General features: G+C 50.7%; 2 protein-coding genes across 2 annotated transcripts in view; one reads left to right on the forward strand and one right to left on the reverse strand.

Annotated features, from left to right (window-relative positions):
• Positions 1 to 225: 225 nt before the first annotated feature.
• On the forward strand, positions 226 to 2,436 carry HIGD1B (HIG1 hypoxia inducible domain family member 1B). Its single transcript, XM_024130032.3, has 6 exons — positions 226 to 269; positions 347 to 501; positions 1,128 to 1,261; position 1,424; positions 1,907 to 2,017; positions 2,336 to 2,436. Exons 2-6 carry the CDS (start codon positions 402 to 404, stop codon positions 2,434 to 2,436), a joined length of 447 nt encoding a protein of 148 aa, XP_023985800.1. The 5' UTR covers positions 226 to 269; positions 347 to 401.
• A 62-nt stretch (positions 2,437 to 2,498) lies between these two features.
• The window catches only part of EFTUD2 (elongation factor Tu GTP binding domain containing 2), a 33,096-nt gene continuing 19,425 nt past the window's right edge, over positions 2,499 to 16,169 (reverse strand). The window contains exons 12-28 of the mRNA XM_007125391.4: positions 14,546 to 14,609; positions 14,073 to 14,163; positions 12,484 to 12,619; positions 11,146 to 11,273; positions 9,826 to 10,019; positions 8,757 to 8,868; positions 8,207 to 8,347; positions 7,451 to 7,552; positions 6,405 to 6,487; positions 5,827 to 5,913; positions 5,475 to 5,601; positions 5,185 to 5,272; positions 4,446 to 4,564; positions 4,214 to 4,308; positions 3,599 to 3,752; positions 3,311 to 3,418; positions 2,499 to 2,979 (exon numbers count right to left, since the gene is read on the reverse strand). Coding sequence (XP_007125453.1) covers positions 2,884 to 2,979; positions 3,311 to 3,418; positions 3,599 to 3,752; positions 4,214 to 4,308; positions 4,446 to 4,564; positions 5,185 to 5,272; positions 5,475 to 5,601; positions 5,827 to 5,913; positions 6,405 to 6,487; positions 7,451 to 7,552; positions 8,207 to 8,347; positions 8,757 to 8,868; positions 9,826 to 10,019; positions 11,146 to 11,273; positions 12,484 to 12,619; positions 14,073 to 14,163; positions 14,546 to 14,609 — 1,925 coding nt within the window. The 3' untranslated portion in view covers positions 2,499 to 2,883. The remainder of the gene's footprint in view (positions 2,980 to 3,310; positions 3,419 to 3,598; positions 3,753 to 4,213; positions 4,309 to 4,445; positions 4,565 to 5,184; positions 5,273 to 5,474; positions 5,602 to 5,826; positions 5,914 to 6,404; positions 6,488 to 7,450; positions 7,553 to 8,206; positions 8,348 to 8,756; positions 8,869 to 9,825; positions 10,020 to 11,145; positions 11,274 to 12,483; positions 12,620 to 14,072; positions 14,164 to 14,545; positions 14,610 to 16,169) is intronic.

Below are 16,169 nucleotides of genomic sequence, written 5' to 3' on the forward strand. Positions count from 1 at the left end.
AACCGTCATAGACTCAAGGCCAGTGGGGGACCCAAGGTTAAAGGCCTGTTCCTCCCACCCTCATCTGTGGATTTTTCCAGCTGCTTTTCTTGGCCCAGGGATCACACCCGCAGGGACACAGATGGTAGAGGGGGAGGCAGAGAAAAGAGTGAAGCTGGAATGATCTGGGCAAGAGGCAGATGTTGGGAGGAAGAGATGGAGAAATGGCTCCAGCCATCTGAGACAGGACACCCAGGACATCTTTTTAAGTAGTGTCTATGTTGGGCATGGTAAGAGAGGTCTCAGCAGTCCACTTCTTCCTTCCCACCCTTGACTGGGAATTGGAGTTCTTCCTGCCTCCTTCTAGGACTGGTTTGAAGCAAGCCTAGGAGCCCCAGCCGCTAACGTCTGGGGGCAGGATCATGTCTGCTAACAAAGGCTGGTGGGCACCACCTGAGGGTGAGGACAGCATGCCTGAGAAGTTCCTGAGGAAGACCAGGGAGTCTCTGCTGGTGCCTATAGGTGAGTGGGAGACGAAGGAATGGGAGGCGAGGAGGGGGTCTTCTCTCAGAGAACATGTCTCCTAGTCCTTCCAAAGAATGAAGCACAGAACTCAAGTGGTCCTACCCATCGAATTATCAACAGCTAGAAGAGAAGTGAACCAACAGCAAAGGTGCCGAGGGACTAAGGGCCACATCCTGACAATGAAACGAAGGAGGCTGGATAGCTGGATGGCTGGAGGTGGCAGCCAACCAAGCGCATGGGATACCAACACCAGCGTCAGGATGGGCAGGAGTAGTTTGGGGTCCCCCAGGGCTCCCTTCCCCCTGGCCCTGGGAGGTTAGAACAGCTGTGGGGGCCGGCAGCAGTTGGAGAAGAGCTAAGGGGGGTGGGAGAGTCATGATGATGGGCTATTTGTACAAGGAGGAGGGGAGTCATTGGAGGGAAGCACTTTGTAAATATCTTTGAGAAGAAACAACTCAATGTTCTAATGATAGCCTCTCCTCAGCTCACTGCCAGCCCCAAAGCAGCAGCAGGAAGGCAGCTGATTATGCAGATGCCCAGCCTGCCTAGTGAGGTGTCTCTCACCAGGAGAGCGATGTACTTGGTGACTGAGGTCCAAGGGGTCATGTTCTCTGCCTACACAGGCTTAGGAGGCTGCGTGGTGGTGGCAGCATACAGGATTTACCGGCTGAAGGCTCGTGGTTCCACCAAGATGTCCACACACCTGATTCACACCCGAGCGGCAGCACAGGCCTGTGCTGTGGGTGTGATCATGCTGGTGAAGTAGCTGGTGGGGTCATGGGAGAATGAGGGCAAATCTGATTAGGCAAAATCTGGCTGTGAGTCCTGACAGTTAAGGGACCATGAGTTCAGTCCCTGTTCCCTATACCAGGCTCCACAGCAAGTCCTTGGTGAGGCCCTCATACCGAGTCAGTTTCAGGGTTCCCTGTTTAATTTCCTGTGTTCCAGGGGAAGATGCACAGTCTGTTTCGTGAGTTTGTCCTAGAAATGAGAAAAACCATGCAGCAGAACCTATGCTGAGTTTTTCCTCTCTGGATCAAAAGGCAGACAGCTACTTACTAGCTGTGCGACAGTGGACAAATCTCTTTCTCTCACAGTTTCCCCACGTGCGACATGATGATAACCACCCCCGCTTGCCTCCCTCATGTACTGCCGTGAGGTTTCTCAGGCAGATAATATACGTGAAAGTACTCTGTGAAGTGTTAAATGGAATGTCTCCCCAGGCTGTGCGGCCAGGTGTTTGTAGCAGCTGTTGTGACCTAGGGCGGAAAGATAAGCAGCAAAGCTGGACTCTCAAGGGGATGGCTAGTGTTGGACCCCCAGGACTCTGGGACACCTGAGAGAGCCAAGGATGGGTGGAGGGTGCGATGTCATGGGGCCTTTTCCCTTCTCCCTCACACAGGTGCGGGGCACACGATGTACAGAGACTACATCAAGAGAACCGCGCGGGATGCTGGGCAGAAGTGGGACTCCTACAGGCCTGGGGCAGTCAGACCTCTTCGATCAATGCCTGGTATGCACCTAATAAAGGAGTTTGAGGCAAATCAACAGTCTCTTCTTCACATAGACGAGAGCAGAGTAAGGGATTGGTAGTGGCTGGTAGGAGGACTTAGAGCAAAGGGCTGGAAATCAAAGAGTTCTGGCCCCCAGCTCCAGGGCAAGGAGAATCCTCAGGGGCAGAGGAGGAGGTGTAGCCCTCTGATCCCAGAGACCCAACAACTCCCAAGCCCCCTCAGGCGCCATCCACCAGGAATAGGAGCTGGGGACAGTAAAGAGGCCTCAGTGCTCATGGGAACACTGAGGGAAGAGGCAGGCGTTCCTCCCCCCACAGGCCGCCTCCCTGGGGACCAGGCAGGAAGGCTGCAGCTGGGAGCAGAGTCAGTGAGGCCTCATGGGGGACAACACGGATCCAGAACCCAAGCGCCAGGATGAGCCTGTGCCGTGCCGGAGGGAAGGGGGCGGAGCGGTGGGGATGAAAAGAACGGAGCAAGGCAGAGGTCAGAATGTTCTGTTCATTTATAAACCATGTCTAAGGTCAAACTTTTATACAAAATAAAATAAAATAAAATAAAAATCCACGTAAATCCTGAGGACAGGGCCCCCTTGGGCTTCAATACTCCCATCCCCTTCTCCTTCCCTGAGCCCAAGCTCCTCTCTGTTCTCTGGGAATGGAGCCAGGCAGAGGCCGCAGGAGGAACCAGGAAGCCAAATGCTCCTCCCTCTGGGTTGGAGGCTTGGAGGCTCTGGGCTTGTTAAGGGCGGCCACAGCAGTCCCAGACACGCTCTGACAGCACGGAGTCCAAGTCCCACCAGGTCCTAGCTTCACAGTCCAGGATGCAGCCCAGCGCAGGGAGCAGGGGCTGCCAGGTGTCCAGGCGCTCACATGGGGTAATTGAGCACAACATCCTGCTTGGCGAGCTCCAGCAACATAGGGTCGTCGAAGAACTTGCTGATGCTGACGTCTTCACTCAGGCCCTGCAGAGTGGGGCCAATGCAAGGATGAGCCCTGCGTGACCGAGCTGCGCTTGAGCGCGGGGAGCGGGTAGGGGCCAAGTGTCGGCTGAGCTGCTTCGGGAGCCCTGCCTTTAGGGTACCGTCCCAGGGCAGGGGAAGGCACTCCCTTCCCAGGCACGCGGCCCCGGGTCTGGTTGCCTGAAGCCTATACAGACCGTGACTCTCCACGCTGTGCTGTGAAATGCTTTCAGTCTTTGGGAGAAGGGTCCAAAAGCAAGAAATGAAGAGAGATCCAACTCCTGGCAAGACCCTTGGGGGTGGAGGGATGGCCGTGGGTCTGAGGGACACGTACCTTCCTACGACGGGTTTTGATCATGAATTCTCGGGCCAGGTGGGGCGCTGGCTGCGGCTCCAAGGGACGGATGACAATGCTCTTGTCCAGAGGATCACCGGGTACAATCTGAAAGGCAAGGTGGTTTCATCAGATGGTCCAGGCCGACCTCGCAGAGCATCCGGCCTAGAAGCAGGGCCCTTCTCTAGGATGCTGGCGATCCCCCTTGGGGCCTGGAGAGGAACAGGTCAGAGGGGATGGCCTTGCAGAGGTGGGGACCACAGCGGCCAGCCTCCACTGTTTTCTTACCTGCCAATGGTGGAAGACAGACAAGGAAAAGGCCTGCCCCTGTGTGTGAGTCCGCAGATCGGTCTCAAAGCCAAAAGAGTCGATGGCGGGGATGAAAGCTTTGATGGTGTAGAGAGGGGAGCCTGGGATGGGCGCATCCTGAGTCACATGCCCCCTGAGACATAAAAACAAAGGCTGAGTCCCTAGCTCTGAAGAGGCCAAAAGCAGAGAAGTCGTGTACCCCCAAATGTTGACCATCAAAGAAAGAATAACCACAAGTGCGCTACAGAGGGCAGAAACGGCTCTCGGCATAGTTCCCTGTGGAAGTCAAAGGGGCAGCAACCTCTGGGCAAGAGTGCAACATTGACGAGACAAGGACCTGTAGACATTCCCACCGCTGACACACCCCAGGAATACTTGCCCCAGGAGCTCTCTGAGCGGGGAGCCCAAGGAGAAATCTCAAATTATAATCTGTGCTAAGGCTGGGGATTGCCTCATTCCTTTCCTACTTCCTTCTAAAAACCTTGGTTTCAGGAGTGGAGAGTGTGGGGTCCAGTCCCTCCTCCTCCACAGCGAGGTTCCCTCTTGCTGGGCTTGTGCTTGCTGCCCCGTCCCTTTCGTGCCTGGGCGGCTCACCTGCGCCTGGCCAGGACAGTATAAACAGCAGAAACACAATCTGCGGGGGCCTGGACCTCTACGAAGTAGTAGGGCTCCATCAGACGAGGGGTGGCCTGCGAGAGAGCCAAAAGGAAGGGTTCCTCAGCTTGGGGAAGGCTGAGGACCGAGAACCTGGGTAAAGGGGAGGCAGGGGGAACGTGGCCTCGAGGCCCCCTTCATGCGCTGCGGCAGGACAGCCCCACCCGCTCACCATGAGGAAGGCAGAGTAGACGACTCTTCTGGCCGTGGGGATGATCTGGCCCCCGCCCCGGTGCAGGGGCTCCTGGGCAACCACTGCATCCAGGATCTTAAACTTGACATTTCGAATCACTGGAAAGGAGAAGGGGGAGCTGACTGAGGGGTTCTGGTGCTAGTCAAGGGCGCACGGGCAGAGCAGCAAGGAGCCTCTTGCAGCACTGCAGCCGTCTTGTAGCCATGAAAGATATGGTACAGAATCAGCCTGCAGATACGCGTTCTAATAGCACATGCGGAGGTGTGAAGGTAAGCTTATGTTCTCAGTGTTGGTTTCAGGCCACGTTCAGACAGCATAAAGTGTCCCTAGAAGTTTATGTGTTTCTTTTCCAGATATTTAATTATTTTGGGATGTAGAGTAAGTTCTAGGAATTGCACATTTGTCCCTACTAAGTCCAATCCTGGTCTATAAACCACTCCAATCCCATCCCCCTGATACCCTTCGTGAAACACATTCCAGAAATGAGGAGCAAATGTCAATCTAGACGTGACTTCCATTTCTAAGATGTACCAAGCAGCAGCACACCAGGATAGGGAAGGAGAAGGGAGGAAGCTGGCCCAGGACATGGGAAGGCGCTGTGGGCCCCAAGCTGCTTCTTTTGCCGGGTCCCAAAGATGAGCCCACCCCACCTCATACACCCAGATGCAAGGACCCTTGAGGCCTGGGGTGGCAAAGGCAGAGGCGCTGGTGGACTTACACTCATCACAGAGGGGCCCCTCCCTAGTTCCCCACTGGAAACCTTGAACGATGCTGTCCTTCACCGAGCCGAGAAGAGCCTTGTCCACCTGCACAAAACATGAGGGCCCCTTAGCAGTCACCCTGGCAACAGCCAAAGAGTTTACAGGGAGGAGGAGGTAGGTACACCAGTAAAAGGATACTCTTCTTCACCAGAAAATACAAAATACTTTCGGGAAAAATAAGAACACTTTGTAGTTCCTTCCACTCAAGAGCTAAGAGAAGGCCACATGGCTTCCATTAGTTCTGTACCTCAGAGGGCAGGGTATCATCCACCAGGATGTTGGGGCCGGTGGCATCAGGGCCAAAAGCCCAGATGGAACGGGCAGCCAGCAGATCCCAATCGTACTTGGTCTGGAAGAACTCTCCCAGCTTCTTCCTGGGGGAGGAGGAGAAAATGGTCATGTCAGACAGTTCTGTGATTGTCCGTTCCTGAGGCCACAGATCCTGCTTTTCTGGATGACAGTCGCCTCAGCCTACCTACACTGTGCCAGGACCACAGCGAGAAGGGGGAGACAAAATCAATTCCTAGAAGGAGGGATGCATCGTGCCAGAGACTCATCAGGTAAGCTGTTCGGCCCTGGAATCAGAGCCAAGTTCTCACCTGTTCCATGTGATCTGGACCACCTCGTTCTCTATGTCCTCAGCGAGGCCCTTCTCAAGAGGCTCAGCAATCATGGTGATCTTGTTCCTAGTCAGAAAGGAAAGGGGTTCTGAGCAGGGTCAGAAGGGTTGTTCCTAAGAAAGGGTGACAAAGCAAAGAGCTAAGGCAGCGACATCAGTGAAAGCCACAGAAGCAGAGTAGAGCAAAAAGGACTCATCTTCTTACATTTGAATCTATCACTCTTTAAAAAAGTAAAATTTGGGGCATTTTTAAAAAAAGCTTTAAACAGTATTAGTTATTAAACAGTGAAACAGTAGAGTTGCTGCTAGGGAAAATTTTAAGATGGTCATATTATACAGAGAGAAAAAGTGGCAATTACGAAAACACTGGGAGTAACTAAGGCAAAGAATTCCACAGCACCGTGTCCAAAGGCATAATGAGAGGGCTGGGGTAAAACTCAAGTATCCTAAGCATCCTCATCCCAAGACTTAGGGGCCTCTATTTGTGATTGGGGTAGAGTTGGGGGCAGGGGAAAGCGACCCCTGTGAGTCCCAGGGTCACTATGACCCCCAGCTTACTTCTTATTGGGAGTTTCAGCAAAGCACTTGAGGGAGGATGTTTCCACAACCGTCTCACAAAACGTGACAACGGGGTCAGCCACCTGAGAAACAAAATAAACTGTTAGGCAAGGTCTAACTGTTGGGAGGACAACCTTCTGCCAAAGGGGATTCCAAGGTTCCCTTGACGCTACCTCTGCGAGAACCCCTGTCTTAATCAGCGTTAGCGACAAGTACCATAGCAGGCTGAGGCTAAAAGTCTGCACCTAAACTAAGAAGCCTGGAAAACTTAGTGTAGTGCACAATTTATGTTCCTGAGCCAAGAATAAGTGGAGATCAGTTTAGGGCCTAAATTATAGTCTCCCAAGGTATCTTTCAACATCCATATAGCCGTCCCACCAGCATTCACTGCACACCGTGGGTTGGTCAGAGCTCTGCCTCGACAGACTGACTGGCGAGCACCTGTTCCATCCTCAACTCACGACCTCGGGGCAGCACAGCTCCTCCTGGAAGCCCCCACACGGCCTACTCCCGGAAAAACGCGTCTTCTACAGCACCAGCCCTGGGCTAAGAGGGGCACTTGAGGGCACTCACTCCCACGACTGCCACCCATGGCCCTGGAGAAAATGTGTGTGTCCACTGAGACCAAGGCTGTGCGACGGGCAGTTTAACTGAGGGGCTACGTTAAGACCTCACCACGAGTCCAGAAGAGCCAGTCCCCACGCTCTCCTCGAAACCATCCACTCTGAGCCCTAATCACCACAGGTGGCTTAGCTGTGCAGCCATTTTCTTAAAAGAGCAAGAATAACTTTGGCTTGGGAGCCTTGACTCTGAACGTTTGACACTGAGAATAACCCCCACCGAAGGAGGCAAACCGGATTTCCAATTCTTCCCACACAGGGAGCAACAGGTCATGCTTTTCCCACACAGATCTCCTCCCCTGGAGCACCCTTCTCCCCTTGGGCCTTCCTGGGGACTCAAGGGTTTGGCTGCTTGTAAAATCAGCCTGGAGCTGTGAGCCAAGCTCCTGGCCAAGCAGGCGCCAAAGAAAGGAGAGGCTGCTTTACCTTGATGTCTATCTCCGAGTACATCTTCCGCAAATCGTGCATCACACAGTCCAGGTAGAGCTCCCCAGTACCCAGGATCACGTGCTCACCAGATTCTTCCACCTGAAACACAACGACCCTGGTGGTCACAGCCTGGATTCTCTTGTGGCAGCAACAGCAGACAGAGACAGCATCAAGGCTAGAACCCAGGAGGAGGTGCCCAAGCCCACTATCAGAAAAGCCACTGGTCAGTGTTGGTTCCAGCCTCTTCAGGAAGGATCAGTGGGGAGCAGTGACCTATGAGTCAGTCCTCAAGACACCTGGACCACTGAGCACAGTGCTACTGGGTGTGAAGTCACGGACTGAATTAACATCTTAGCCATTTAGGGAAAACCCTGCTCTGTCTGTGGATATAAGCTGACCCTGTAGCCCTGGCCAACTCCTCAGAAAGCTATGCTGGCAGGCTCAGAGTGACTCACTTTTCCCTGTGTGTTTTCTGGAAAATCAATTCAAGGTGTACTTTCCAGGAATCACCTTTCCTATCTAAAGATGCTTGTGTAAGACACACACACACGCGCATACAGGCTCATACACACAAACAGGGGTCCTGTACTGCCTTCAAATGACAATTAACAGACAGGGACCAGTCCCTGATGTAGGCTGCCGGAAGCAGCAGATCAGAGCCACCCGATGGACACGAAGCAGTGTGTGGCACAAGCAAAGACCCCCTCAGCCTGGGCACACAAGGCTCGGCAGCGACTGCAGCCTCGGGCCTACCTTGGTGGTGAGGGACGGATAGCTCTTGTTGACCTTGCGGAGGCCGTCCAGCATCTTGGGCAGCTCAGAGGGGTTGACTGGCTCCACAGCAATCTTGATAACAGATGTGGTATTGAACTTCAAGGGCCGGAAAATCTGAGCCTGAGACCCAAAATGCAGAGCAGTGAGGACACCTGGCCTGAGCAGGCACAGACAGCGCAGAGGTCAGGGAGAAGCTGATGACCTGCCGGGGAGCGGACTATCCCCCCCAACCGGAGCCAGGGTGCTGCTTGGAGGCAACCTGAAGGGCCACTTATTCCCACATATGCTGGCAGAACAAAAAGAGGAGGGAAAGAATAAAAGGATCCCTTCTAATTCCTAGCATTCAGTACAAGGAGAATCCAGCAGGGCCAGATCTGGAAGGCTGAGCCCATGCTGAGGCCTGGCAGCAGGAAGCAGCAGTGACTCCGGGTCATCCCCTGCGTGTTCTGCTTCTTGTTGCTCACGTGTGCTGCGGCTCCTTGTGACCCTCTAGCTTAAGCCAATCTAGTTGCCTCTTCCAAAACTCTACCTCCTCATTGCCTCGGGGTTCAGTTATGGTCGCGGTCTTCACAATTGGTTGATCGACACCTTCAATCAGAACCCAGTTGCCAGCAGGAACACGGTTCACTTCAATGTGGTACCTGGAGCAGCATCCAATAAGCAGCAATGGAACTTGGGCAGAGTATTCCAGGGTATTTATTCATTCCATAAAAATTTACTGAGCACCTGCTCTGTGCCAGGCACTGAGCTAGGAGCAGGGTGAGCAAAACAGATACATTCTAGCAGAGGAGGGATGCGATAAACAATCAATCATATAGCCACACATATATGTGGTCACAAACTGATGCATGCCATAAAAGCAAAATGCAAGGTATAACATGAGGACAAAACGGGCAAATCTAATTCCAGCTAGATGTTGGTAGTAAGCAAACCACTGCCCAAGGGGTAGAGTGTAACGAGATGCCAAAAGCACCACAGAAGATACTGCAACTCTCCTAGCTCTTTAATTTTCTTCTGCCTTCTAGAGAATGGGGTGAATTTGGAGGGAAAAGGGGCTGTTGGCAAGGTGCAGCAGCTACCCTAGGAACAGGACAGCCTCGGTTCGGCTTTCTAGCTAAAAAGCCAAACTGATGAACTGACAAGCAGCCCAGAGACGCAAGCGAAGTTTAATTCTGCAGACTGGGACGCTACAAGGGATCCAGCAAAGTCTTTATCTTAGTCAAAAAATAGTCAGTAGAGTTGGGAAATAATTTCTTTGGGAAGAAACATAAAGGTTATGATTTAAAGAACACAGAAGAGGAAGACAAGATTAAGATGAGTGAACATGGAAATCCTGCTACAAGAGTTTATACAAAACATCCAAAAGGCAAAGGCAGGGCTCCTGGCATTATCCCAACAGTAGCTGCCTTGCGACACTAGCAACCTTGGATAGTAAGAACCAGAAGTCAACAGATCTGCTGAAGGAGTGTCCATCTTACCGCCATCATAGGGGGCCAGGCAGCTACTGTGTTTCCAAGGAGGACCACCCCTTTCAGCTCGCTGGGGCAGTTCCAGTGCAGAGGCCCAGGCATGCCCTTAGGGACCCTGGTTGGCAGTACCTGGCCACAGAGATCCAAAGGCGGCCCACGGTGCATATCTGGGAGTCTTCCTCATCCTCCAGGGTGTAGTTCTCCCCCAGTACCTTCACAGGCTGCCCAGCATGGATGGTGCCACTTAGCACTCGGCCAAAGGCATGAAACTGAACTCCATCATCTGTGCTGTACATCTTGGTAGTATGGCACATCAGGGGACCCTGGAGGTGGGGACAGAGTGTAGCCTCAACCACATAGACTCTCTGGGTAAGCACCACTGTTTCCACCTTCCTTGTTAGCAATGAAGTGAGATCCACGAGAAGGCAGCCCAGACTGAGAAGAAGATGTGGCAATCTCCTGGGAAAATTCCAACCAAGGCCCACCCCCTGCTTAGTTAATAGACGTCACAGGCATAGCAAAAAAAATCTTCCTTTTTCTTGTGGGGGATGAGGGCACTGGGAAAGAGAAGCAGGTTTAGGATGGTAGAATGGCACTTTTTTTTTTTGCGGTACACGGGCCTCTCACTGCTGTGGCCTCTCCCGTTGCGGGAGCACAGGCTCCGGACGCGCAGGCTCAGCGGCCACGGCTCACGGGCCCAGCTGCTCCGCGGCATGTGGGATCTTCCCGGACCGAGGCACGAACCCGTGTCCCCTGCATCGGCAGGCGGACTCTCAACCACTGCGCCACCAGGGAAGCCCCTAGAACGGCACTTTTAACTTGCAAGATTATAAGACTAACTTGCCCCAAATTTCCTCCAAAGAAGTAACTCACAATTCTCGACTGGCTGTAACGTTTATGCCAAGAAACTAGATTGCCTAAGGAATGACTGGGAAAGATTTTTTTAAAAGCCAGGACTGGGACTTTCCTGGCGGTCCAGTGGTTAAGACTCCGCACTTCCACTTCACGGGGCACGGGTTCGATCCCTGGTTGGGGAACTAAGATCCCGCGTGCTGTGCGGCAATCAATCAATCAATCAATCAAAAATTAAAAGCCAGGACTGACAAGATTAGTGATCATTCGTCGAATCTTTACTACCTGTCAGGCACCATGATCAACACAACCGTGACACTTGCTTAATCTTACTTACTTCTCATAACTACCACATACAAATTATTATCATCACTTTATAGACCAAGACCCTTAGACTCAGAAAGCCTAAACAATGCTCTCAAGATCACACCAGCATTAGTGGTAACACTGGGCTTTGAATTCAGGTCATTCTGACTACGCCCACTGGGAGGGCCATGTAAGGATGGAAAAGAAGGCATTACTCCTGTGATTGGAAAACAGTATTCCCCATACAGTAGGAGATGGAAATCAGAGAACCGGGGGGCCAAGATCCCTTACATCAGGGTCACAGTCGCTCATGGCCTCGCCGAGGTCGGAATCCACACCTCCAGTGTAGGTGTGCTCGATCTTGGGCTTGGCGCCCACCTTTGGAGAGGGGATATGCTGCACACACATGTCCACAAAGCCTGTGGAGGGAGAAGAGAAAGCCTTTACTAAACACTCTCATGGGGGAAGGGAGTGGGGAGTTCTGATCCACTCATGATGGTCAGAAAACTAACAGTGAGGGGACTGCTTTTCAGCTCTAAAAGCTATGGTCCTATGATTCTAGGCAGAAGTGATACCCTGTTTCCTGGGCATATGCTGCTAAGAGATTTGGAATCACACTGATGCCAGGGAAGAGCAAGAAGCAGGTCTAAGTGGTTCCTTGGAACTCAGCTGACAAAAACTTTAATGTATCTATATCAGTCCATGACCTTTTACTGAATATAAGCACTTACTGAGCACTTACACAAAACTAAATAAGTACCCTATTTCTTCTTTCTAGATCTACTTAGAACAATCTCCGAATTGACTCTTCCCTTTGGGAAACACTGCATACGTTTCTGTTTAATACGTTATTCTGTTTTTCTAACAGCCAATAAGCCATACAAGAGAGAACCTCCACTGGCACCTTGGGGTGCCTAGCATGTCTGCTTTTAGTTGGGGTGTCCTATGTCAGATTGATGACCAGCCCAGAATGAACCATTAAAATTATGCGCTTTAGGGATTCAGATACCTAATTCCTCCCAGACTCGGAATCAAGAGATTGCTAAGAGGGCCCTTAGCCATCACCTTTCCCACCTCCCTTATTTTACAGATGAGAAATTAGAGTGACAGAAGGATTGAGTGGCTGGCCCGGGATCACCCGATGGGACAGGGCCAGAGGAGGATTAAGACTCAGGTCTTTTCCCAACCAGTCTGGGGCTTGTTTTACTACAGCACCTGCCTTCCACGTGACTAAAATACGAGAAAGAGAAGCTTGGGGGAAAGAGAGATTGGAGTCTATAATCCATCTCCCAAGTCCCAGCCTGGGGCTTTTCCCACTATTTTACCACACCCATGAGTCCACCTTCCTGACTGCCCTCTGGCAAAAATACCAGAACCTCAGAATCTGCTTCCCCATCCCCTTTACTTGCATGCTCCTCCTGGTAGGGAAATTTAATTGCTTTTGTTTTTCCAAGATAGAATTCTTGGTACCATCCTCTAAGCAAAGCAGCTAGGAAAAAACCCAGGTGCCCTGCATCCTGACCTGCAGTTTACTTAAAAGAGCCTCAGATCTCCAAACACCACTGTGGGGTAAGGAAAAGGTCCCCATGATACATGTGGAGGAAATGGTGATGACGACGAGCTCCTTACCTGTGAACTCGCCAAAGAATTTTTTGCAGACCAGCCTGAGCAGGGGGCGGATGTTCAGCTTCAGCTCCTCCTTGGTCAGGTGGATGCCAAGCTCATCCAGGGTCCTCGGGAGGCTGGTGTCCACATCACCCACGACCTGTGACAGTAACAGACACCATGTCAGCTCGAATGATAGCCCCAGTGTGGTGGTACAGAGGACAAGGGGGGCCAAAGGACAAGAGGAAGGGTCACTGCACTGGGTTCTCTTCTACAGGGAGAGCTCTTGGCAAGGATATCAATTTGGTTTCAGGGAAATCTTTGGTACTTACACTTCAAACCAACAGTGGGTGTAGCAAGCTCAATTAAATGCCCACACCAGCCAATAAACCTGGCCCTCTCAAACGGACTGCTGTCAGTGCTGCCCCCTGGTGTCCAAAAAGCAGCATCTCATCTCACTCAGGAAATCCCTTACTCTTCCTTCCCTATTTAGAGACTTCTCAGATTTAGAGGATCAATGCACTGAAAGGAACCAAAAAAGGTCACCTAGCAGTCCATCGGCTGTCAGGATGGGGCCAAGCTAAACCATCCTCAGCAGACTCAAGGTCTCTACGGAGACGGACTCTATAAATTTCTTCTTTAATTCATTCCGGTCTCACACAAGATACGAAGTATTTTCCAGCACTAATAAATTTTAATCATGGTACTTTGTCTTGTTGCTATGTTTTACTATTTTGTCAGTTGGAATGGCCACACACATTTTGTGTATTTGTGTGTGTTCACTGTGCACAGTGCTTATTAAACACTTGCATAAACACGTAACAGTCATAAAGTATAACTGTCTTGGGAGAAAGGTAGGTATGAAAATTCCTGTATAATATTATTACCCTTTTAGGTATCACAAATTCATACAAATGCAATGTTATATTCTTTTCTTTGGAGCATCCCACATGTTTGTTTGTTTATTAATTTTCATTGGCGTTTAGTTGCTTGGAGCATCCCACATGTTTAACTACATCATTACCACTGTCTGATGCATCCTTTTCAATCTGACAAACATCACATACATACGTGCCCAGAATAGTCATTAAAATCAAGCTCACATAGCCATTCATTTAATGGCTGCAAAATACTTTTATGGGGTGTACCATAATTCATTTAATCAGATTCTCACCGATGAACACGTATTTCCAGTTTTTTCCCCTTTTCCTGCTGGTATAAATAACACTATAACATATATTTTTTAAAAATATATTTTTATATGTGTATAAAAGCAAAAACTAGAGGACGTTCATGTGAAACAATTGTATCTAAGTTAAAACCCCATAACTGAAACTACTATTTCTCAAGTGTCACACTCTTTCGAATAGTCAAAATCTTTGTACATTTCTCCAGGCTGTGCCTTTTCTTTTCTATCTTCCCCCTTTACTCTGATCTCAACAGCACTTAGAGGACTGTAGTGTTCTAGATCCAGAAGACTGGTAACCAACCTTCCTCATACTGAGTAATACAAAACTGATCAGGTTCAGAGGCAGGGGGAAGACCAAGTTCACCAGCTCTTCCACCTTGTGCTTAGAAGGGCAGACCTGAGCCAGGGGGCCGGACACACTCACCTGAGCGAGGATCTTATAGAGGGGCTCCAAGATAAACTCCACGAAGCTCCTCTGGGAGCTGCTGGTTGGGGCCTTTTTGGTGAACTTTCGCCTGAAGAGATCAAGAATTATGGGAGACCCAGGAGGGAGAAGGCAGTGTCACCAATCCCAAGGGTGTATTTCCTAACTTCTGAATCTGGGCAAGGCCAAGCTGAGGGAGAGGAATGTGTGTGATCATGCAATCTCCAAACAGAGACTCCTGAGAGGGCATAGGTTATGACGCTCATGAATGCCTGGGCTGAGCTGTGGCGACTTCAAGGGAAATGGCCTCTCACCATGTTAGAGCTCATGAAGCCAGCTCACTTAGAGGAGGAAAGATGGTAGTTCACGTCTAATAAAAAAGTAGGTTTTAATCTTAGGAACTCTTTGTCTGTCCGCACTTACTGGGAAAATGGATCACGCCTCTAGAGAGTCACTTCCTGCACTCTACTTACGTCTTGGGGTTGAAGTAGATGTCACCCCAGAGTCTTTTAGCAAATTCCTGGTAGTTAATGTCACCTGTAAGAGAAGTCATACAATTATAGTCTACCTAGCAAAGTACTGTTTAAAATTGTTTCATGTGCCACAAGTGGTTTCTAGCTGAGGAATTCTTGCACCTTCCTCTCCAAGGTCCAGACATTTGCTTCTACCCAGGCAGGCAGACAAGGATACTGAGGCACAAGGGACACGACTAGTCCAAAGTCAACAAGGCGATGCTGGAGCCAAAATGAGCACTCAGGTAGCCCCATCTCCAGCAAGCCTATGACCGAGCTATGGACAAGGGTACAGTTTATACCCTTTCCTTTGATGCAAAAGGCTCAACTGCCTACATGCTATCCTCTGTGTGCACCTATTACTGCCCCTTCCTGCAGTGGATCTTAGTAGTTCCTTCATTCCTCCCTGACCCACAGAAGCTCTACTCTGCTGCCGGTGTGGGCAACCTCCCAGCTGCAGCGCCACGCTGAGGCTCCGACTAGCCCTCCACCGCTAGGAGGCACACACCCAGCCCTCTGGAGAGAAAACACCAAGGCTAACCGTTGTGTCATCTTTTACCAATGGATATTTTTAGTTTGACTGTAACTGCTGATCCTCATCAGACTGAAGCAAGCAATTGTGGCTCTGAAAATTCAAGATCTTCTGAGTCCAGAGCTCCTCTGATATTCAGTTAGATCCCTGATATCACCAGCTATCTCGTGGATGTTTCTAACCCAGATGTCAGACTGCAATCTCTTTCTCGAGAAGGCATAGAGGAAACTCATCACCTTTTCCCTAAAGCCACATTCCCTCAGACTTTTCGCTCCCTTTCAGTGAGGCCATCATCGGCACTACAACCAAGCTCAAAATCTCTTTGTTGCCCACCTGGTTAATTACCACATTTCCCCTTCTTTCCCACGTTATTAGTTACTTTAACCCTCTCTCCTCTGTGAACCGCTGTTTCTATTACACACCTCTATTACTGCACTTAACACACACTGTATTATAATCACTGGACTGAGCTGCCCGAGCACTCACAAGAACCAGGCCTAGTGCGTAAGAGACGTTTAATACATGCTTACTCAAAGACTGAGTGAACACCTCTCCAGCCCCCCTGCCCCCTTTCAATCTCAAAGATAACATCCAGCCAATAATCACTATCCTGTATCTGCATATTGGCGAAAATGTCTAAATAAGTGTCCTTTCCCTCATCCTTTCCTCTCTCTGGCCTATCTTCCATCAGCTTTGCACATATCACCCCACCCCAATCTTTACTAGCTCCTAACTGCCTACAGGATAAAGTCTAAATTCCTTAACCTCGCAATCCAATCCTCCCCAATGTGGTCCCAACCCAGCCTCCCAGTAGTTTTACTTGAACTCTTCTCCTTGATGTAACAGTCCACTATTCCTGAACAGCCGCCCGTGGGCCAATACCACCTGCCTCCGTGCCTCCTCTCCCAGCCCAGCGAGTCTGGACATCCTGGCTCCCTACTCTCCACGGTCAAAGCCCCATCTCCTTCACGCAGCCTCCCCCGGGCCTTTGGAGCTCTACCTGCCTATGGCAGCCACCAGGCACTAAGCCTACACCACCTTATACTGTCATTC

The sequence above is a fragment of the Physeter macrocephalus genome, unplaced genomic scaffold (assembly GCF_002837175.3).
Source record: "Physeter macrocephalus isolate SW-GA unplaced genomic scaffold, ASM283717v5 random_133, whole genome shotgun sequence".
Lineage (NCBI taxonomy): Eukaryota > Metazoa > Chordata > Mammalia > Artiodactyla > Physeteridae > Physeter > Physeter macrocephalus.

What these genes read in the sequence shown, in the direction of transcription:
- HIGD1B (XM_024130032.3), top strand. Translation starts at nt 402, where the DNA reads ATGTCTGCTAACAAAGGCTGGTGGGCACCACCTGAGGGTGAGGACAGC. An exon ending in GTCTCTGCTGGTGCCTATAG is followed by an intron (nt 502 to 1,127) that starts GTGAGTGGGAGA and finishes CTGCCTACACAG; the next exon opens with GCTTAGGAGGCTGCGTGGTG. An exon ending in ACCTCTTCGATCAATGCCTG is followed by an intron (nt 2,018 to 2,335) that starts GTATGCACCTAA and finishes CTCCCCCCACAG; the next exon opens with GCCGCCTCCCTGGGGACCAG.